General features: G+C 41.4%; 1 protein-coding gene across 2 annotated transcripts in view; it reads left to right on the top strand.

Annotated features, from left to right (window-relative positions):
• The window catches only part of PUM3 (pumilio RNA binding family member 3), a 33,299-nt gene extending 20,874 nt beyond the window's left edge, over positions 1 to 12,425 (top strand). For both annotated transcript variants that reach the window (XM_084899514.1, XM_084899515.1), the window contains exons 14-18: positions 4,031 to 4,173; positions 4,805 to 5,027; positions 7,114 to 7,201; positions 8,951 to 9,041; positions 12,083 to 12,425. In XM_084899514.1, coding sequence (XP_084755640.1) covers positions 4,031 to 4,173; positions 4,805 to 5,027; positions 7,114 to 7,201; positions 8,951 to 9,041; positions 12,083 to 12,215 — 678 coding nt within the window. In that variant the 3' untranslated portion in view covers positions 12,216 to 12,425. The remainder of the gene's footprint in view (positions 1 to 4,030; positions 4,174 to 4,804; positions 5,028 to 7,113; positions 7,202 to 8,950; positions 9,042 to 12,082) is intronic.
• The last annotated feature ends 11,484 nt before the right edge of the window (positions 12,426 to 23,909 follow it).

Raw genomic sequence — 23,909 nt, 5'->3', positions numbered from 1 at the left:
ATATGCTGCATATGTTTGTATACAGAGTCACGTGTCTGTTCCACTGAACCACTGCAAAACCTGTTGCATCGTGTAACGTGTAATATATATATATGTGTATGTGTGTGTGTGTGTGTATGTATGTATGTATATATGTATATGTATATGACTTTATAGCCGTTTTCAGTTTGCAGTATGAATTTTCAGTTTGCTCCTGGTAATGGCCCACAAGTCAGGCAGGTTCATCATTTCCTCTTACAGGTAAGGGAATTAATGTGTGAGGAGGTTAGAAGATTTGCCAAAGGCTACTCTGCTTGAGCTTAAAGACTGAGTTCAGCAAAAAAAGTCAACCATATCAATAGTTGCAATAGTTGACTGGTTCTTACCTATTTCTCCATGTACTCTACTCATTAATGTTCTCCTCGCTAGAAATTTCTCTCCTCTTTATAACTAGGTTAAAGAGAAATGAATTAATACTCTAATATGAAAGCACTCACACTGTTTCCTTTTAGATATGTTTTTGTGGTAGGAAAGCTGAAATGAGGGTGAAATCAAGAATTAAGTGATTTTACACTCAAACATAACTTTAGATTCTTAATTCCTTAATTACAAACTGAAAGGCAGTAAAGTTCAATGAGTTTGGGCACTAGTCCTTGAGTAGAGTTTGTACATGGAAATAAGCTTCTCTCGTTAAGGTGAAAGCTTTTCTGCCCGTGTCTATGTATATTATTACCCTAGTCCTTTAAGTGTGGAACCCACAGAGAAAGTAAATATATTGAGGATTAATAGCAGCCATTTATATTTCTTCACTGAATACTTCACCCATTTTGAGTTTTTGTTCTGTGTGTGTGTTTTTTATTGTTTTTTAAGCAACCGTTTTAAAGGTATTATAGCCAATAGTAGTATTTTAGGACAGCAAGGTTGTGGGGTTTTTAAATGATTATAGAAATTGGCCTAAGCTATGTATTCTCCTCACTCTTTTCTTTCAGCAAGTTAAACATCTGTCCTCTCATGAGTTGGTTGGTTAAACATTAAATAGGAAAATCCATACTAACGGTAACCCATATTTGTGGCACTAAATGCTTCATTACCAAAAATGCATATGTTGAGCCCTGACCTGTGTGGTTCTTTTGGTCGGAGTGACTTCCTGGGTACTGAATGGTTGAAGGTTTCATTCCTGGTCAGAGCACAAACCCAGGTTGTGAGTTTGAAACCCAGTCAGGGTATGTGGAAGACAACCAATTGATGTTTCTCTCTTCCTTCCCCTCTAAAATCAATAAAAGCATGTCCTCGGGTGAGGATTTTTTTTTCTTTTTCTTTTTTTTCAATGCATATGTTGAATCCACTTTGGGTCATGTTTACCTTGAAATTACAAAAGAGCTCCAAAATTGTGAAGTGTTCAATTTTGTACACACAATCTTGCCCTTTTTATTGAAATTTTAAGTTCATTTTCCTTGAAGTTTCTATTCTTTTTGAGGTGGTTAGGTCTATTGCACCTGTTCTCTGAAAACCTTTATGTTATAGAGGGAAATCTTTATACATGACTTTCAACTTCTTCAAAAGTAGAAGAGCAGAGTGGGGTTTAGAGTCATGAAAAGAGGCGATCATGTCCTGGGTGTGTGACCTTTACTTATCTACTTTAAGTCACCTTACTTGTTAAACCTTGGGCTTCTTACATGTAAAATAAAAGTAATTTACATGTAAAATAAAATAAAAGTAATATAGTACCTTTGTCATCATGCTGTGAGGCGTGTTTAAGATGATGGACATAGCACTCTCAGATAGGGTCTGGTTCTTAGTGAGCACTTAAGTGTTTTGTGCCAGAAATGAGGGATGTTTGAGACTTTAAAAAGAGAAAATGTGTCTGAAATCTGGGTTTGTGTCATCAAACTCAGGGTCATGACTTTGCTGTATCATGGCCCCATACTTGAAGACTAACTTAATTTTTTTCTTTTTAAGATTATTTTATTTTTAATTAAATTCATGGGTGTGACATGGACTAATAAAGTTATATAGGTTTCAGGTGTACTGTTCTGTAATACATCTTCTATATATCGCATTGTATGTTCACCCCAAAGTCAAATCTCCTTTTGTCACCATATGTTTGACCCCTTTTACTCTTTTCCATCCCCTCACCCCCTTTCCCTCTGGTAACTACCATACTAATGTCTGTGTCTATGAATTTTTACTCATTTGTTCATTTATCACTGTCAGTTTTATATCCACATGAGTGAAATCATATGATTTTTTTTTTTTACTTTTTCTTTCTGACCTCTTTCACTAGCATGATATTCTCACAATCCATCCACTATCACAAATGGCAGTATGTCATCTTTTCTTATGGATGAGTAGTATTTCATTATATGTTGTACCACACCTTTATCTATCAAAGGACACCTTGATTGTTTCCATATCTTGGCCACCATGAATAATGCTACAATGAACATAGGGCATATATCTTTATGAATAAGCATTTTCAAATTTTTCGGGTAGATACCCAGAATAGGGATTGCTGAGTCATGTCTATTTTTTAATGAACCGCCATACTGTTTTCCATAGTGGCTGATCCATGTTACATTTTCAGTGAATGAGGCTTCCTCTCCACATCCTCTCCAACACATGTTACTTATTTGTTGAAAGTAGCCATTCTACAGGTATGAGGTGGTATCTCATTGTTTTGATTGCATTTTCCTAATAACTAGTGAAGTTGAGCATCTTTGCAAATATCGGCCATTTTTATATCTTCTTGGGAGAAGTGATGACTGACTTAATTTTTAGTTTGGTTTCTTGCATTAAAATTACTGATCTCATTGTAATAAATAGGCACTTAAGAGTATAGCAGATCTGGCCAAAACCAGTTTGGCTCAGTGGATAGAGCATTGGCCTGTGGATTGAGAGGTTCTGGGTTCGATTCTGGTCAAGAGCATGTACCTTAATTGCAGGCACGTCCCCGGTGGGAGGTGTGCAAGAGGCAGCTGATCAATGTTTCTAACTCTCTATTCCTTTCTCTAAAAAATCAATAAAATACTTAAAAATAAAAAGAGTGTAGTGTAGCAGATCTGAGTATATCACCTCATAGAGAATTCATTTCCTTTAGAGCTTCTGTTTTCTTTGAAAGAGACTAGAGTTAGAATCAGGGACCAGAACTTGTCAGAGTCCTGCCACTGATACTCTACATCCTGTGGCAAAGTTACCTCTCCTCTTTCTGGTTCCTCATCTATAAACCTGCGTGATTGGACCTAATTCTTTCTATGGCCCCAGCCAGTTCTGGAGAATATCTGGTGCTAAAACCCACATAGCTGTGGCATGAAATAGGAATGTTAGAGGGGAAAATAGCTGATGATTTTTCTGTTGTGCATTCTTTAAGTGTAAAGGGATTTTTAAACAGTGAATTTTCTGTCTTGGAAGACAGCAAATTTACACAGGAGCTTATTTGAGGTAGGGATGCCATTGCCATTGTTCCTTAAATTCATACAACTAGAAGAGGTTACTGTTCATAGAGTGTAGTTACTTGTAACTGCTCTGTGTTGTTTTTCTGCATGTTTCCCTCCCCCCTCTTTCTTTCCCGAGTGATACTTAAGTAGCCTTCATTTGCCATGAATGAGCAAACAAACTATAAAAGCCTTTATCCACTTGTTCTGTTTAACAGAGTTTCTTTATCTCCTTCCACATACATCTCAATGGGAAATTCTAATAAGAATGTTCTTCATCAGTGCTGATGCTACACTTAAGTGCAGCTGCAAATTAGCTGATCTGCTCTGGTAATGGTGGCCTAAGACATATCAGTTATATAGTTAGTGACTGAAGATAACTGCTCTAAGTGTTTTTAAATCTCCTTGGATTTTCAGCAATGCTAGTCACAGCAGAGAATCTGTTCTGTGTTCTGAGTGTGTATCTCTGGTGCTTTAATGAGACGATTTCACAGCTTGCTGCACATTTTCCATTAAGTATGTTGGGGGAAACAGTTCAGTATGTATCCTTCTTTGCCATTCGGATTCCAAGCATCCTTTGAGCATACAGATTCACTTTTTTTGTTTCTGTAATTTTACAGGAAATTATTAGTTCCTTGTCTAACCTATTAAATGACAAATATGGGAGGAAGGTCCTGTTGTACCTACTAAGCCCCCGAGATCCTGCACACACAGTACGAGAAATCATTGAAGTTCTGCGGAAAGGAGATGGAAACGCACACAGGTAAGCACGGTAGACGACTTGTGCCCTTTGTCCTCTGGGTTAATAATTTCGGTAGTACCTGCTTCCAGAAATCTCCTGCATGCAGGCCCCTTCTCATGCCCCTTCTCTCTCCAAAACTCCAAAAGAGAATTCCATTTTTAAACCTGTACTCATTTTTATTTGAAAATATCAATAAAATAAAAGTGCCAGAAGAATGCCTGTGAGCCTCTTGTACATAGTAGGTACTTAGGTGTGTGATTTGTTTTGGTTTTGCTTTATTTTTAAAGCTACTGGTACCACATAATTGAGTATTTTAGAGAATAGAGTTCATAAAATAGTGTAAACATGGGTTGTCTTAGAAGATTCTTGGTCGTCGTTTGGGTTTTGGATTGGTTTGGGTTTGTTTTTTTTATTACGTAAGGCAAGCTTCACTTGTTGAGTGCTGGTTCTGTGTCAGATGCTAGCCACATCCTGAGGACACAAGCATGAAAGACACATCCCACCTTCAAATCACTTATGTGCATGCATAACAGAAAGATACAATTACAGTAGTGTGTGCTACAGATGGTTTAGTGGTTTTTGTGAAAATACAATCACCATATTTCCTTGGTCATTTATCTCACCTTACTACTCATTTAACCTGTTCCAACAGTAAAAAAGATACAGAGATCCGGCGCCGAGAGCTCTTAGAGTCCATCTCCCCAGCTCTGTTAAGCTACCTGCAAGGTCACGCCCAAGAAATGGTGCTAGATAAGTCTGCCTGTGTGTTGGTGCCTTGTATTCTGGGAGCGGCCATTGGAGACGTTCAACCTGCCATGAATGCCGTCGCCAGCTTGGCTGTAGCAGAACTGCATCCCGGTGGCAAGGATGGAGAGGTATGTGCTCTTAGCCTGGCAGGAGCACTGCAAGGGGGATTTCGGTGATAACTGTATCACTCACTGCATATCGGCAGTGTGTTTGAAAACGGAATTCAAAACAGTGCTTTTGCAACACTGCCTTGCAGTGACTCCATGAGTAAAAATAAGTCTCTCTGTTGTCCATGACTGGCCCCAAGCTGTCTTTCTAGTGTATTCTATGCTCTTAATTCTGTTTTGAATTTGTTCTGAACTTTTGAACCTCTTTGCATTCGTCCATGCTTCTTCCCTCAGTCTCAAGTGTTGCCCATATTCCTGTGGTCCTATGCTTTCCATGTAGAAAGCTTTCTTACCCTTCAGGGTCCCTAGAATCCTCTGTGACATCTTCCCTAATTCCCTCTTAGTGAAAAGTCTTCGCTGTTTCTGATAGGCTCTGCCTATATTTATATGAGTCAACGCTGCCCCTCTTCCCCAGAAGCTTACAATTTTAGTGAACATGTACATAATATTTAAATAAAAAATAATCATTTCAAAAAAATCATTTCACAATGAAATAAGCGCTGTGAAAGAAAACTACAGGTTCTATGGTATTGTAAGTGGGAGTCATCCTATCCCAAGAAGGCTTCCCTGGGGCAGTGAAAGCTAAACTGAGACCCAAAGGATTAATAGCTCAGTGAAGAATGGTAGGAAGGCCGAAACCGGTTTGGCTCAGTGGATAGAGAGTTGGCCTGTGGACTGAAAGGTCCCAGGTTTGATTCCGGTCAAGGGTATGTGCCTTGGTTGAAGGCACATCCCCAGTAGGGGTGTGCAGGAGGCAGCTGGTCAATGTCTCTCTCATTGATGTTTCTAGCTCTATTTCTCTCCCTTTCTCTCTGTGAAAAGTCAATAAAATATATGAAGGGAAAAAAAAAAAAAGAATGGTAGGAAGAAGATTCTAGGCAGAGGGAAGAGCATATCCAGCAGCCTGAAGGAAGGAAGGAGCTCAACTTGTATAAGAACAGAAGACTTGAGGGGTTGGAAATCACTTAGCAGAGAGGAGAGGAAGGCAGAAGCCAGATCATGCAGGACTAGGTCCTTGTCCTGCACTAGGTGCTAAGTCCCTGATAAACAGATAGATGTATATGGGAGCCTGTGGATCTTAGAGAAGCCCTGGCCCCTTCTGTCATAAAGCTGATCATACTAGCAAATAGGGAGCATGCATTGTAAAAGTTTCTTTTTAAAGAAATTGGGCCCCTTGTTTCCCGTGCTTCAGAAGGAGAGATCCTAAGTACTGTGGGAACAATGATATGGCCTTGAAAAAGGAGTAAGATTGAGCTAAAAAGCTGCTTTCTTGGCTGAAATCAGAAAATGCCTGTATGTCAACATTCAGCATTAGGTTTCAATGTTTCTGCTAAAGGGTTCTGTCCCATAGGTGTATTTGTACCTCAGAACTGCATATTGCAGTATGAAAAGTGGTAAGTTTATTCTCAAGATGAACTTTTTGGGAGTGCTTTTAAAACCAGGATTCATGAAGCCCAGCCTAAACTAGTTCTCAGTGGCTGTGTTGTCTTAAACAACTGTCTTCATTTTATTTTATTTATTTTTTAAATATATTTTGAATTTTTTTTTACAGAGAAGGGAGAGGATTAGAGAGCTAAAAACATCCATGAGAGAGAAACATCGATCAGCTACCTCCTGCACACCCCCTACTGGGGATGTGCCCGCAACCATGGTACATGCCCTTGACTGGAATTAATCCCAGGACTCCTCAGTCCACAGGCTGACACTATCCACTGAGCCAAACCTAGTCGCCCCAAACTGCCTTCCCTTGCTGGCCTGGTAACCCCCAACTGCCCTCCCCTGCTGGCCTGGTCACCCATAACTGTCCTCCCCTACTGGCCTGGTTCCCCCCCCAGCTGCCTTCCCTCAACTGCAGGCCCGGTTGCCCCCAATTACCCTCCCCTGCTGGCCATCTTTGACCACATGGGGGCAGCCTTCTTGTGTGAGGGTGTGAGGGTTAATTTGCATATTACCTCTTTATTGTATAGGATGGTGATGTAGAATGGATTGTAGGCCAAGACATGGATGAAAACAGCTTGTAAATTAATGTATTCCTGATCTTTCCCAGCTTCACATTGCAGAACATCCTGCAGGACACCTTGTTCTAAAGTGGTTAATAGAGCAAGATAAAAAGATGAAAGAAAACGGAAGACAAGGTAGGTTGTTAAACTTGACCTCTGGGTTGTAGCCTAAGTGAGATTTCAGTAATTCTTGGCATCCCTGAACTTGATGTCAGCCATGCAAGTTCAAATGAGTTTCTTGAGTGTTCAGAAATAGTGTCGTGTGAGTAAGAAATGATTTGGTGGTTGTGCTTTAGTAAATGCTAGAAATTTGTGTCCTAAAATCGTTTAATTTTTTTTTCTCTTTCCTTCCCTCCCCCCTTTTACTCCTCTTTTCTCTGCTACTTCAGAATTCTGACTGGGCTTGGCTAGCTTTCTAAAACACCATTCTATTTCTTGAGGATGGTGAGAGCAGTGCATTGGGGGTGAGGGTGAGGGGAGATTTGTGAGTATCATTACTCCAATTGAAAGGCCTGGTATTTATCTCTAGTTTTGAGGAAGGGATATGCAGAAGAAAATTATCCTTACTAGAGAATTTTGAACGGGTGCCTATTTGGCATTGTAATACATATGACCAAAGAGCAAGCCAGAGCTTCGTATTTATTGGTTCTTCATAAACCTCATGGCTGTTCTGTAAGCTTGGCCTTGGAGGAAGACAGCATCTCTTATCTAATTGAAAAGTTGCATACCATTCCCCTCTCAGTCCTGTCTTTGACCAGAGCTTCTCCTAGTAAATTCAACTCCCTCTGGTATTGGAACCACTAAAGATACTTTCCCCATTTGAGTAGTTTGGGCTTTCTATTACTGTATTTGAAAAAAACTGACAGATTGTGAACATATGTCTTTGGGCAAGTTGCAGTTCTAATGGTTAGTAAGGCAGTCAATATAGCAGAGCTGTCACTTCTCACTCTTCCTTTGAGAATAGAGACTTACAGCTATTTTCCACTAAATTTTTTGTAGAAGAGAAAAGCTTCTTATATTTTGAAGAAAAAAGTGTATTGAATCATCTTTTTCAAAGGCCAGGAATTTTCTAGTAGTTTCATTCCTCTTAATTAAATGCACTGACAGCCCTGTCATATGCCTTTGAAGTGTTTGTCATTTTCACGTAGCACCACGTGAGAGTGGCTAGCTGCCTTGGTTATCTGTTGATGTATAATAAGTTACCTCAGAACAGTGGTTTTCAAAAAATAATCATTTGATCAGGGTTTGGTGGAGCTTGTGTTTTCTCTGTGCAGAGTGCTGCTCAGCTAGAGGTTGCAGTCTACTGTCACAGTGATTGGCGATGGTTGAGGCCAACAACCTCAGTTTCTCTCCCCAGGCTACTGCTTGGGCTTCTTTACAGCTTGGTTGGGTTTGGTTTTAAAAGAACAAAGTAGGTGAGTGATTCTATCATGATTTAGCCTCAGAATTGTTTAGCATCACTTTTATCATACTTTCTTGGTTAAGTGAGACATAAAGGCCCACCAAGATTCAAAAAGTGGAATACATTGATTCCGTGTGTTGCATAGGTGCTGCCGTCAAATATTTACTTCCTGAGTACCTCTCAGGTCAGGGGTAAGTCATTGAGTACGCCAAAGAAGCACAAACATGACCACGTGAGTGTCTCCCTTGAGTTATTACTGCTAACATAGCTTAGGATTTGAATCAGATTAGGAAGAAATGGCTTTACAAAAAATGCATTACAAACCTGAACATGAATTTTTAGTCTTAAGGGAGTTTGGGAGAGAACTCTTTTTATTAGCTTTTTTATTAAAACATACTCACAGATTTTAGGGCAGTAGAGAGGAAGATTGGGGGTTTAAATCTTGGCATACGATGTTCACTAAGTTTCAGTATATTTTACAGGTTGTTTTGCAAAAACGCTGGTAGAGCATGTCGGTATGAAGAACTTGAAGTCGTGGGCTGGTGTAAATCGAGGTGCCATCATTCTTTCTAGGTATGTGTCATGTGTGCGTTTCTCTGTGCAGGGTCCTCATCCAGAATGCTTGTTCATGCAAAAGACTTCTCACGTTTATTTCTTCGTTCCACCATTTGCTCCCCATTGTCCGGTATTACTTTCAGTCACTCATGATTTATACAAGTATAGCAAATAGTAGAAAGCAGATATAACTCTCTCCATCAGTCCTTCTAGTTTTTTTTCATCTGCCCTCTTTTCCATGTCAGGGATCATAGAATTATAACATTCAAAGTAACCATTTAATTGTCACATCACTTATGGTTTTGACCAAAATGTATTTGTATGTTTTAAAAAGAAACATGTTTTTATTGATATTTTTAGAGAGAGGGAAAAGGAAATTGAGAGTGAAACAGTGATGAGAGAAGGAAACTTATATTGGCTGCCTTCTGTATGACCCCTACTGGGGATTGAGCCCAAACCCAGGCATGTGCCCTAACTTGGAATTGCATGGGTTGATACTCAACCAACTGAGCCGTACCAGCCAGGACTGTATATACTTTTTAATGAATTAGTCTTGTCCTTATGAAAACATTGACAGTTATTTTTCAAATTGTGACTGGATTTACATGTAATCTTCATTCATTGTTTTCAACTATTTAAAAAGCATTTGCTTCTGAAGTCTGCATGTGTATTGTTTATTTCTAATTAAAATGGATAGAAAGCCGATGATTTGTGAATTGAGGCATATGCTTAACTTACATATTGTTCTCTAGACACCGTATATTAAGTTTATAATTTACAGGTCATTGAAAATTTATATATTCTATTCCCAGATGAAACCGTCTATTAAGAACATTCATTTAAAGTAGGTTTGTAGATTGTTTTAAAGCAATCATTGTTGATTTTCCTTGCTGCATTACTGAAGCTTGGAAAACATACCAATCTTAGTTTGAATTTCCCTCAGTATTTCACATGCAAGTGCTATGCAATTTCATCTGTAATTATGGTAAATGTTATGTATTTGTTCAATATATGATTTAATTATATAATATACCCAAACATACACATTCCATATGAACATTTCTTTTTTTTTCAGGTATATTAGTATCTACACACATGGGTGACATGTATCATTTTGTTCATTTCCCATTAAAATTAATTTTTCAATTGATGTTTAACACCCAGAATCTATAAGCTGAAACATTCTCTTTTTTTTAATATAAATTTCTTTATCAGGCATTTGAAATGTGATCATTTACTCACACGTTCTTTCATTATACTTAATTAACTGGAAATTTCAGCAGTGCCATAACATTAATTTATAGAGATCTCTCATCAATCTGAGCTGCCCTTGGGTGGATTGCAAACATATGGGGGGTGTTATAGGTTCTTATGGAACACTGCTTAGAATTGGAGCAGGAGCACATGAAGTATTTGGGCTTTCAAAGGAAAGTGGAACCATAGATATCCTAATAATTTATTAATACAGTCATCATTTTTGTTTGGTTCTTTGAATATTGTCAGTGCTTGACTTGTTTGGTAAAATGATCTGTTTACTTCAAACCCTTGCAATTTTCTTTTTTTTTTCTAAATATTTTTCACATTAAGTGAAAAAGCATTCTGGGTGAAGAAGAAAATCGGCCTTGTGTGCAGTCTGAAAGCTAACCCAGGGAAGCAGAGTTGTCTAGCACTTAAAGGCATGAGCTCCAGACAAACTGCCTGGGTTCCAGTCCCAGCTCACTGTGTGGCCTTCAGCACTTTATTCAGCTTCTGAGTCTTAATTCCCTTGGTTGTAAAATGAAATAAATAATAGTTCTGTGTTGTAATGAAAACATTAAATGAGATGATACATATAAAATACTTAGCATTATGTCCAATACACATGCTCAATAAATATCAACTTTTATCACTGTGCATTAGGTGACTATATGCTTAGCCAAGGTGTTTAAAATAAAATTGCCTGGTGAGTCACAGATCTATTGAAAGGGCACTTTACTTTTCAGTTTCGTAGGTAACAAGCAGTACTTGTTGCTTATATCCCATGAGTGAGAAAATGCTGCTTGGGGCTGCTAGCTTATCCTCCTTTTTCTCAACATGATGAAAGTTACAGGGACCAGGCACTTTAAACAATGCTAACCAAGCATATGTTTAAGAAGTTCACATGTACATGTCCTGCTGAAGTGGGGGGGAGAGAGAGAGACAGGAAATTCAGCCCTGGGGTGCTGCCTGAGTCACAAAGGAAGAACCTGCGTGTAGCCCGCCTCAGCATGATGGGTCACTCCAGCAAGGTCTCCGGAAGCAGAGCTGATGTTATTTTTGCTTAATGGCTCACACTGATTGAATGCTTACCGAGTGCCAGGCTCTGGCTAGGTGCTTTACACACAAGATCATTTGAGCCCCCAAAACAACCCTGTTAGGAGGCAGGTGATTCTGTTGTTGATCCCACTTTACAGGTCAAGAGTGTTAGAGAATTTAAATAGCATTGCTTATGGCTATACTGTTCTTGAGTGACAGAGGCAGGTTTCAGATGTAGACGGTTAAGTGCTAAGGTAAAGCTCTTCACCCCTTCACTAAATGATTTAGCTGCAGAGTTCAGTAAGGAGGCCATTAACTGCTTCCCTTTCATGGCCCCACCTTTCTCTGTGCACCTGTTCATTCATGTGAATTCAGAGGCTCAGTGAGCACTCGTGGCCATCTGTTCTGTACTCGTGGTGCCATGGAGAAAAACACCAGGTTTCTGCTTTTGAGTTCAGGTGGAGAAGCGGAGATAGAATACATGTAGTGAAATAATTTTAATGCAGAGTGTTAGAACTAAGAGTGTCGGAGTGAAAGCAGGACCAATTCTATATGGAACAGAGTTGCTCTTGGTTTTCCTTGAGTGACTATGAAATAGTTTTTTTATTTATGTGGTTTTAGAACATAGGCTCTACTAGCCCTGTCATTTATCTGATGGAAAAATGTGTTTATAGTTACAAGGCTTGTCTCACAAGTCAGTAAATTTTGTTTAATGTGGCTGCAGGTAGCACTGGCAGACGATTTAGGGATTTTTATGAAATTTAGTTTTCGTCTTCTCTCTTCAGCCTTCTCCAGAGTTCCGATCAAGAACTTGCAAGCAAAGTCAAAGCTGGACTGAAAAGCCTGATCCCCACATTGCAGAAAAACAAAAGCACCAGCAAAGGAGTGGAAATGCTGCTTGAAAAACTGTCTGTGTAGATGGAAACAATTAACAAGATGGAATCAATGTTTCTCGTCTGATCTGTTTTCCAACAGTGGAGAGAGGGGCTAGGGGTCCACCGCACTGGTAATATGTGTACTTAGTATATGTGCTTCTTCTTTGTATCAGAATTTATTTATAAAATGTTTTCTAAAAATGCCCTTAAAAAAAGAATTCCAGCCATCTTCTTTATCATCTTGAGTAGTAAGTTAATCGCAGTGTGAGGTAGTAATGCAAAAGGTTTAATGGTCAGATGCAGCGGGACCAACCAAATCCATAGAAAGTGGTTGCATGAGTTGCTTCAGGGGAAGACATCTTTTGTAAGCAGCAGTCTGAAGGCTCCAGGAGGGGCTGGGACTTGAGAGGGCCTCAGAGGAAAGCAGGATGTAGAAAGAAGAGCTAAAGCGACTTTGGAGGGCAGTGAGGTGGGACTTACCGGTTGTGAGCTGAACTTCAGGAACTGTTCACCTTAGGGCTTTGATGGATATAGGGAGGGGAGGGTACCCTACATCCAGGGCAGCCACATTCCCAGCTGCTTTATGAATTGCGTTCCAGTTAGATTTTGTTTGAAATCTACTCAAGGAAATTAGGGCTAGTAGGGAGAATGTGCTAGGTGAGTTAGGGCAGTGGTCGGCAAACTCATTAGTCAACAGAGCGGCAAACGGCGGCGGCTCACAAGCCACGGTTTGCTGACCACTGAGTTAGGGGATCACAATGGGTAGCTTTGTTAAGGTCAAGGTCACTGGGGAAATCTGCCTATCTTTGGATCTGGGCTTTCCCTATAAATAGTTTCCTTTGATGAAATTTTCTTCTTTGGGACTGTCCCTCAAGTAGTTGAACCTATAGGGTTTGAGTTAGGAGGTAGATGCTAATTTGTTAACAGTGCAGATGTTTTAATTACATTCAGTTAGGATGTTTAAATTATATAACTGCACTTGGCATTTAGCAACAAAGCTTGGAAGGTTTGGTAGAGCATTCATGCTCACATAACCCTCCCTGACTACCTTCAATATCAAGCTTGGTGCTTTATCCAAGTAGCCTCTGTAACATGATGCCCACGGGGTCTGTCACTGTAACTACACTTGCTGGAGAATTGCTGGGCCTTTCCTGACAAGACAACAGGGTCCCAGGACTTGACCTGCCACCTTCTCCTGCCTGGAACATTGAACTCCACCCAAAGCAAAAGAGCTGACCCATTTGTATTTCTCTTTGGCATGAATCCCCTTAACCCCCACTTCCCAGATCCCTGCCACCAGCCCAGTATAAGGGTGGAGGTGAGACAACTGGGGGAATGGGATGTGTCAAGAAGTGAATGGGGGGAAAGGCAACATCAGAGCTTGCTATTGTTTGACTAATACATTGTGAGTTGTGTTTAACATATAGAGTCCATTCAAAAAGTGTGGGGAACCCTACTATTTTCTGTCTATGAGACTAAAAAAATAAAATAAAATACAGAATTTTAAAAATTAGAGTACTATTTATACTAATAATAGACGATTATGCAAATTGTCTGGGATGCCATCACACGATGACAGCTGCATGGGGCGACCAGGCAGGAGGTGGGGAGAAGTTGGGGGCGACCAGGTGAGCAGTGGGAGGGGTTACCAGGCTGGCAGGGGGGCAGTTAGGGGCGATCAGGCAGTCAGGCAGAGGCTGTTAGGGATGATCAGGCAGGCAGGCAGGTGAATGGTTAGGAGCCAGCAGTCTCGGATTGTGAGAGGGATGTCCGACTGCCAGTTTAGGCCCGATCCCTAAACTGGCAGTCAAACATCCCCCGAGGGGTCCCAGATTGGAGAGGGTGCATGCTAATCTGAGGGGACCACTCCCCTCTCTCCCCACCCTCCCCTACACACACACACACACACACCCTGCACAAATTTTTGCTCCGGGCTTCTAGTAAAGTATATAACAAAAGCTGCAATCCTTCTGCCGTCCTACTCCTCACCCCTGCTAGGCCCTCCCCAGAAGCAACTACTTCCAACTTGTTTAGCTTTGCTAAAATTTTAAATATATAGCTTTTGGTGGTTTGTTTGTTTTTGTTTTTTGTTTCTAAGGGGGAGGGATTTGCATAGCAGTTCAGGCACTTTCTGTTGACTTCCTGTTATGGGACAATATAGATTAACACTTCACCACCACTCATCCGCCACTTCTTTTCTCTTCATGTTCCCGGTATAATTATATCATTTTTGATAAATCGGTTATACTGACATGAATTATTAAATATTGAAATAACTAGTATACTGTCATTACATTTCCTAAACCATTTTATTTACCCTGGAATTAATAACTGCCTCATTTATTTTTATTTGCTTACTTTACTACATTCCTCTTATTTACTAAACTTTTAATGAGAATCACTTAAATTCTGCTCTAGCAGGTACCATTTTCCTCTTTTTTTTTTTCTTTTTCTTTTCTTTTTTTAAATTTATTCAGCCCACTAGCCTCCCATGTTATTCTGATGTTCACAATCTTTACCTTGTGGCTCTGATATCCTGACTGGGTCTAATTCACCATTTTACACCCAATGTGATGAGTGGGTGCCAGATGGGCTGAGATTTTTCACAGCTTCCTTTATTATTCCACTGGGCTTAGATATTTCCCTGGTGGGTCTAGTGCAATAGACCACCACTGTGAACTAACCCTGGGCCCATCCCTTCAGCCAGTGGTGGGTTGGAAGGAGCCTTGCCAGGGAGCCTTAATAGAGAAGTGTTGTTTCTGGGGAAGGTTTCCTAATAGAGCCTCAGGGAAGAGAGCCCCTGTCCTGTGGCCGGCTTTGGTGTGTGCGGATCAGAGGCTTAGAGTTGTGGCATGCAGCATCTTGCAGCTATGAGACGGTCAAAAGCATGCAGAGGATGGATGAGCAGCAACAGGTAGGAAGAATCTTGAACAATGGTGATGCTGAACTGCCGAACAAATCAGCTCCTGAAGTTGCCTCTTCCTGTACCTCTGGTTATCAGGATGGCCATTTATCATTTAGGCCATCCTGAATCGGATCTTTAGAAACTTGCAGCCAAACATGTCCTAAACTGACTGTCTTTGAATTCTAATTTCCACACTATTCAACACAACTCAACTAGCGTTTTTACTCTCTTCATGCGCCCTTCCTGGCCACCTGGCTTTCTGGATGTCCTGAAGAATAGTTGCACAACCAGCACCATCATCGGGCCTTCCCTTCATTTCTGCTTTGCAAAGCCCATTCCCGGATCCCATGCATTTCCTTTTCTTGCTGAACACGTTTGCTTGTTGCTGCTGTTTAATAGATCAGTTGATTGACTGATTAGGTTAAAACTTGTTGAATTTTTAGTAGCTTCCTGAGAAAGAATGCATATGTGGCAAAATGTTAAAGACTGCATGTCAGAATGTCTTTATTCTGCCCTTTCATATTTGGGTACTTAATTTCGCTGGCTACAGAATTCTAGTTTGAAATTAATTTTGCCTCAGAACTATGATGACACTGGATAATATTTTCTTTCTTTGACTTGCAGAATTGCTATGAAAGTCCAGTGCCACCCTAGTCTTTTGTATGTGGCCTTTGGAATGGGGGTGGGGGAAGATTCTGAAAAGTCACAGGACTTTCTTAAATCCCCATCTGCCTTATATGTCATGTGAACTGATATGTGTTGTTTGTGTCTTTATCATTCTTAATGCTGACACTTATTGAACTATTTTAGTTAGAAAAACAAAACCTTTTTTTTCTTTCTTCATTCTGGGAGCTGTATTTGTATTGTTTCGCTGATCCTCCACCCTTGTTTTCTCTCTTCTTTCTCTTTGGCACTCCTCTTGTTGAGATTTTGAATGCTGGTTTGATCCTCTGGTTTTCCTTTTCAGTTCTTTGGCTTTTTGTTTTGCTTTTCTGGGTGAGATATTTCCTCCACACACTCTGCCAGTCCTTTCTTTGTAATATTCTTTTGTTGTTGTTTCTGGGATAAAATGTCTCTTATGTCTCTGGGGGTGTTATATTTTGTGTTAATTTGTTTTGTTTTACTTTGCTTTGTCTCTTCTGCAATCTGCTTTTTATTTTGTTTATTTTGGTCTCTTATGTTGGAGGCTTTCTTGGAGACCTTTGTCTTTGTTTTTATACTAAAAACTGATCAGAAAGGGGGCAGGCTCGCTGAAACCGGTTTGGCTCAGTGGTAGAGCGTCCATCTGCAGACTGAAAGGTCCCGGGTTCGATTCCGGTCAAGGGCATGTACGTTGGTTGCGGGCACATCCCCAGTAAGGGGTGTGCAAGAGGCAGCTGGTCGATATTTCTCTCTCATCGACGTTTCTGGTTCTCTATCTCTCTCCCTTCCTCTCTGTAAAAAAATCAATAAAATATATTTTTAGAAAAAAGAAAGGGGGCAGGCTCAACCTTCCTGTTGACTATTCATTGCCCAGGTAACTGGGTGTGGATTCTGCTGTTTCACTAGTCCTTCAGATGTCAGATCTGTAAGCCTTTTGTCCTGTGCCACTTATCGCCTCTAGAGAGAAACCTGCCTGGCAGCCAGTATTCTGTTTACTCAATACATGGTGCAGATTTTCATTAAGCCACCTGCTCTCACTTCAGTGCCTCTCTTTCATGTTCTCTTGTATCTAAAGTCCCTGGTCTGTAGAAACTAAGCCAACATGAGTCCATAAAATAAACTGTCAGCCTTCTGCCAAGGTGTGGGGTGCTGGTCACCAGTTTTAGCCACTACTCCTGTTTTCCATTCCAGGCTTCGTCAGAGTTTTCCCCAGCATCTGGCATCTCTCTTTGCCGGGACTTGCTGTATGTTCCTGTGAGAACTAACCATCTCTTCTGCACGCACTTGGTACTCAGCTTTCTCAGCCCTGCTACTTTCTGCACAGCTTCCTTTGTTGCTATTGCTCCCCATCTGATGGTCTCTCCAGTTTCCTTTGTTCCTGTGAGTTTATGCCATTCTAAGCAGAAGTCTACAAATAGTTTCAACCACACTGAAAATAACGCACCAGGAGGGTTCATTTTCCATGTAAGAGCTTGCTGGGTTTGAAATGTCTTTAATTTTTAAATCGAACTTTGTGTAGTTTCCATATTTCCCCAGGAATCAGACACTGCCTGGAAGGAAGGACCTTGTTCTCCCTTTAAGCGGGGGGTAATGTCTGTTTGCGGAACAGAAATAGGGGCCTCTTGAAGGAAATGGCTTCCTGCATTCCAAACCCAAAACTCTTTAACATATGAGATGGCACTTCAGTTTTTGTTTTCAATGAAAATTTGAAAAGGTTACATCTTAATTATAGCAGATTAGTAAGAGCCGTGTATATTTAGAATGATGGTTAAGAGAGCACAAAATCTCAAAAAGCATAGCAGTTAATACTGAGTCACTAATCATAAACTATTTTTATACCAAAACTGAAGAACTAAACACACACAGAAGTCCACCTCTTGCACTCTTTTTCTCACCTCTGGATTGCTTAACCCAAGGGAACTAAGTTTCTAATCACCTCCGTCTGTTTGTGTCCCCTCAAATTTGTGTGTAGAAATCCTAACCCTCTGGAACATTAGAATGTGACTGTGTTTGGAAAAGGGCCTTTACAGAGGTGGCTAAGGTGCAGTGAAGTCATGGGTTGGCTCTCATCCACCATGACTGGTGCCCTTGGAAAAAGAGCGTCAGACACACATAAAGAAAAGGCCGTGTGAAGGCAGAAGACGACCATTGACAAGCCAAGGGATGAGGCCTGTGCGTGCCATCCACCCTGCTAACTCCTTCATCTGAGACTTCAGCCTCCAGAACCTTAACCATTTCTATTGGTTAAGCCCACCAGTCTGTGGTGTTTGGTACAGTAAACTACACCCTATCTCCTTTTCCAAAGTGCCCCGAATTCCCTAACCTTTTCTCAGATGAACAGTCTTTTTTATATATATACTAGAGGCCCAGTGCACAAAATTTGTGCACTGGGGGAGGATGGGGAGGGTCCCTCAGCCCAGCCTGCCCCCTCTCACAGTCCAGGAGTCCTCAGAGGATGTCCTACTGACTGAGCAGGCCTGAGGCGCAGTCTGGCCTTCCTTTGTGGAAGGTGACTGGCTGATCAGGGGAAGGTGCCACCCCCATCACCCCACTGCTGCTGCCACTGCCGGCCATCTCAGCTGCCAATAATAGACGATTGATAGAAATAGATGATAGATGATAGATAGATAGATAGATATCTCATGATGAATACTTTTTGTTTTTTTTAAATATATTGATTTTTCACAGAGAGGAAGGGAGAGAGATAGAGAGCTAGGAACGTCAATGAGAGAGAAACATCGACCAGCTGCCTCTTGCATACCAGGGATGTGCCCGCAACCAACGTACATGCCCTTGATCGGAATCGAACCTGAGACCTTTCAGTCCACAGACCGATGCTCTACTGCTGAGCCAAACCGGTTTCGGCTCATGATGAATAGTTTTAACCATGGGATACAGTTTGCTGTTTGCATTACATTTCTAATGACTAGTTACTAAATGTCTGCTCTGCCCCGCATTCCAAAGTGTCCCAGCAGACAGTGACTGCTGTGTACATGTTTTTACCCAAAGGGTTGCCTTGGAAGATAGGGCCCATATTCCCACTCCAATCCCCTATAAAGTGATGGTGTTTGGAATCCTTCATCAAAATGTTTTATTCACTTTTAAATATGGAGTCATGCCGATTGTTGAATGTAAATGGACAGAGCAAGCTGCGATAACGTGGTAATGGGAAATATTGGTCCATGCTGTCTTGTTCTTAGGGGAATGGATTATGTCCTGGGGAGGAAACGATTACCGCTTGGCTGTACTTGATAATGTGACAACTACTTGAGCGGAAGGCTGGGAATCTGGTAGGGTTATAAGAATCATTTTGCCTTGTGCTCTTGGTGATTGTAATTAAAAATAATGAGTAATTTAGATGTTTTAAATGACTTCCAGGTGCTTAAAAACAGACTTTCCTTTTAGGTAGAAATTCTCTTGCATTAAAAACTCATTGGTACAGAATAAACTGGTGAATATAACAGAATCAGGGGCATAGAATGGGAGGGGATTGATAATTCTGAGGGGGAAAGGGGTGTCTGTGTGAGAGGTATGGGAAGAGATTGGACAAAAATCATATACATTGGATGAGGACAGTGGGGGGGGGGTAGGTAAGGGCAGAGGGTGGGGTGGGAACCCGGTGGAGGGGAACTATGGGGGAGGGAAGAAACAATTGTAATAATCTGAACAATAAAAATTTATTAAATTTAAAAAAAAGAAAAGAAAAGAAAAAACAACTCTGGTATATGTACCAGTAAAGACATTGGCTTGCTGCTTGCTAATCCACCCAACAGTGGACAGTGATAGAAAGAACACACATGATTTTTAAAGACCTGTGTAACAGCATGAAAGTGCTTCTGAGGAAATGGACAAGTCTTGAGTTTTATTTTTCTTGCCAAGTCAACTAGTCTACTCTATCTGTGTTGCTCAATATTTAAGTCTAGTTCTAAATATAGGTCGATTGGAATTAGCTGTGCCTGCTTGTAATAGCTTGGTGGTCGCTTGTTTTGGTCTGTCTCCCACATCTCGCAGTCATCCTGTTTGGGTGGGTGAAGTCATCGTGACCTGCTTCTGCTGGCTGCACATGACCCCGGTCTCCCAAGTCAACACCGTTCCCTTGGCCACAAGGATCAGTTCATGGGGTGAAGTGGACTCATTAATAAGTAGCATCAAGTCGGAATTTGGCAGAGGCCCCAAACCCCAGGCATTTGGAGTTCTGGGGCTTATGTGAGATAAATCATGAAAGATGCTCTCCCTTTCCCTAGGATCTCAGCTCCTTAGCCTGTTGCCTGGTGCTGCCTGCCTTGGATGTATGTCATCCGTTGTACAAATGAACTGTTTTTGTCTTATTTTAACCTCTGAAAGGATGCATCTTACAATTGATGGCATCTTGGCATGATTATTTTTAATAGACAACTTTTTTCTCTCTTATTTTTTAAATATGTTTTTTATTGACTTCAGAGAGAGGAAAGGAGAGAGAAAGAGAAACATCAGTGATGAGAGCATCATTTTTCAGCTGCTCCTGCACGATCCTTGGGAATCAAGCTCGAAACCCTAGCACATGCCCTGACTGGGATCGAACTGTGACCTCCTGGTTCTTGGGTTGATACTCGGCCACTGAGCTATACCGACAGGGCTAAGCAACTTTTTTCCTTAGGGACTCAAAGTAATGGTGGGTTTTTACAGTCAGGCATGTCACAATTGGTAACATACAGTATTCCATCTTTTCCTCTACCTGGCCTGCTTGCTTTTCGGTACATTTTTACCCCTCTCAAACCTTTTCTTCATTGCTACATTCTTATATGTCTCCTGCTTCGCTGCTTTGGAAATTGAAAATCAAATAAAATTAGAGACATGCAGGAGCTCTGGCTCAACCACTTTGTGATTTTTGAGCAAGATACAGAGCCTCTCTGCTTCTGTTTCCTCATTTATGAAAAGATAGTGCACATTTCACTGGGTCACTGTATGAAGTGAGCTTATGTATTGATACATACAGGACCGAGAACAGGGCCTGACACACACATGGGGCTCACTTTTGGGGCCAGGCTTACATTTGGGCAGATAAAATCATGGGAGATTTGGGGGTTGCTAAAAAGGCCTCTGTGACAACTATGAAACCATGACATGGAAGTCAAAGTTCCCATCTTTGAGATTTTTAATGTCAAACATTTCAGCAACCCTTGCCCCAAAATGCAAAATTACATTTGTACTCTTGAGTATATATTGGCTAAGAAATCACATAGAAACCCCTGAATTCACCATGTTTAGATGCTTATTTTTACTATCTGAAACAGCTGTATGCATTTGAATCATACTTAAACGTGTGAGCCACTGTCATTCCATTTGTAGCTGGTACCTGGGTTAAGGTGGGGTTTGCAGGCTCTTTGCATTATTTCTGCGCACAGGTTAGCAAGCAGAGAGGGTGAAGGCACTTGAGACCAAACTGACTATTTTTAAAAATGCAAACAATCCTTGTAGGAATAACACCTTTAGCTGTTACCTGTAACTAACATCTTCCTTCAAAGTCTACCAACTTGTTCCAGTAAAATGCTGAGGGCTAAACAGGTTGGAAAGGGAGCTTGTGTCCTTGGAGAAACTTTGTGGTACTTTGGGATCACTTTCCTGGGCCAGTAGGCCTACGTACAGAAGAGAAGGGGAGGGTTTCACCTTAGATAGTGGTCTTGGCATCCAGAGATGGTGTGTGGGTCACACTAGGAGATGGGGTGCGCTAACTCCAGGAATGGTTCTATAGAATAAGGTGACCAGGCGTCCCGCTTTTGGCGGGACAGTCCCGATTTCTAACAATTTGTCCCACGTCCCGCGGCGTTTTAAAAAAAAAAAAAAGTCCTGATTTTTGGGAAGAATCGGGACTGTCCCGCCAAAAGTGAGATGTCTGGTCACCTTATTCTACAGAGGAAACAGCCTTTGACTTGCTGGGGAATCTTGGTCCTTGTGTGAGTTCTGCCACTTGCTAGGCAGGTGATGTTGGTTCTCATTTCTTTCATCGACAAAACAAGGCACCTGCCTCACGTTCCCTCAGTTTACTGAGTCTTTTTAAACAGTAAGATCCTCTACCGCTGTGGAGAGCCGTACCTCGCAAAAAGCGCTTGGAGGTCATTTTAGAGGATCGGCTTTGAGGTTTGGCCCCGGCTCTGACCAAGAAGGTGGGTAAGTCACAATCTTTAGGAACTTCTGTGTTTTTTTAATCTGTAAAAATAGAGATAATACCTGAAAATCTCAGAGGGTCGAATCAAGGAGATTGTGCTTGAGAAGGTGCCTTGTAAAATTTGCCGGAGTTTATTCGATTCCCCAGGTAGAACAGATAATCAATCCGTGCTTCATCTGATTCCCAAGTCACAGGATTGCAGTGTACAGATAAAGTTTTTTTTTTTTTTTTAAATCAAATCTTAAGTAAAATTATCCAAAGCTTAGGACTAAGGCGAAAAGATTTGCTCCATTCTAAGACCTCCTACAGCACTATTGACAAAACTACAGTCTATTTGATTTTTCAGAGGGGCGGAGAGGGGGGACTTTGACATATTAGTCTATTATTTAGGGCCCAGACTCTGGAAAGGTGAGTTATATAGAATATCAATAAGTTTCAAATAATTTCTGTCTAAAGTAGGGATGAATGCAAAGATAAATTTGATTGCCTTGCAGTAAGAACATGAACCAGTGTTGATATGACTGCAATCTTATTTTAGTAAGCTTGTGTTGAATATATAAATATATATATATTTCAGAGGAAGAAAAAAATAACTTTCCCTCTACTCCTCTAAGATGGAGAAGAAAATATCTGTGGTGCCTACATGTGACCTGTCTTTAAATCTCCGTGTCTTCTTTTTCATACTATTGAGATAACTTCTATCTATGATCAGTTTATAAATATGTTCCCATAAACCCAGATGGGTTTCTCTCTTTCCCTCTGGGTGGTACAAACACTGCCTATCTGCTCCGTTCCCTTCCTCTCATCTTTCCCCGGGACTTGGCCAGAGTTGGGAATAACTGCCAGTTAATTACATGGAAGGGGTACCCAGTCCTTCACCAGGGCTGCGGTGGGCTTGTTCTCGCCATGGAAGCAGGTAATGGCTGTGCTTTGATTCTGCAGTATAACACACACTGCTTTGGGGATTAGTGAGAGACCGCTTGGCAATAGGCAGTAAGGGCTGGCCTGGGGATTGAAGGATGACTGTGGTAGAGTGAAAAGATCCCTATGCCCCCAGCAACCAGTGTGTGCGGTAGGCTGAACTATTCAGCCTTTCTGGGTCTTCTGTCCTCTGTAAGAGTGCCTGGATGCCTTGGGAGTTGTGGGGTGGGGAGAGGCAGGAGCAGAGTAGATGGGGCTCCTGACCAACGACCTGGACTCCTGTGGGCGCAGCCCCACTTACCTCTGTTTAACATGATCTGACTTTGAGGAAGGTTTCCTTTTGTAGCAGGGTTCTGCTGCTAAAAAACAAACAAAAAGCTAGAAAACTACTCATCAGCATCATCTCCCCCATCTGGACGGAACAGTCCGAGTGCCTGATTGCAGGCACCTGCACGCGAGCTCAAGGCGAGGCACTCTGCCCCGTGCAGCAGCAGTGCGGGGAAGGGAAGTGCGGGCAGCGGATTTCCTGGGAAGCCAAAGGTGCTTAAGTATCAGGGCCCCTCTCCAAAGCCTGCTACCTAATATTTTATTCACAATTTAATTTTCTCAAAGGGAGATCCTAAATTGTACACGATTCAGGCCCCACAAACCCTGAACCTCCCTCGCATTAGGCTCGAATTTCTCTTGCGCAGACACTGCTGCAGACCTGTCCGGTGAGCTGGAAATGCAGTCTTAAGCCAGTCACCAGGAGTGGGTGGGGCCGCTTTGCACTCGGCCTTATTAAGTGACGGCAAAACCAATGCTCCATTTTTCCTGTTAATGAGGGACGGGTGTAAAACATCGTTATTACTCTTCTTTCATCTCTTCCACCAACACTTTCATCTGAGAAGCATGGCTAAGCTGCCTCGGTGGAAATTCTGCTCCACCACTTTCTAGTTATGTGACATCCTGCACATGAATCGACTTCTGCAAGCATGAGGTTTTTGTTGTTGTTTTTCTTCATCTACGGAAAATGACAATTCCCCATAGAATTGTGAAGCTTAAATAAGATACTGTTGTGATGTGTTTAACCCAGTTCCTGGACACCCAGAAAGCACTTATAAGATTTAGTTTTTCTCATTGCC

Source organism: Pipistrellus hanaki (assembly GCF_964339955.1).
Source record: "Pipistrellus hanaki genome assembly, chromosome: 11".
In the NCBI taxonomy this organism is placed as follows: domain Eukaryota; kingdom Metazoa; phylum Chordata; class Mammalia; order Chiroptera; family Vespertilionidae; genus Pipistrellus; species Pipistrellus hanaki.
The sequence above is the reverse complement of the archived record's forward strand: the minus strand, read 5'-3'. Positions and strand labels throughout refer to the sequence as shown.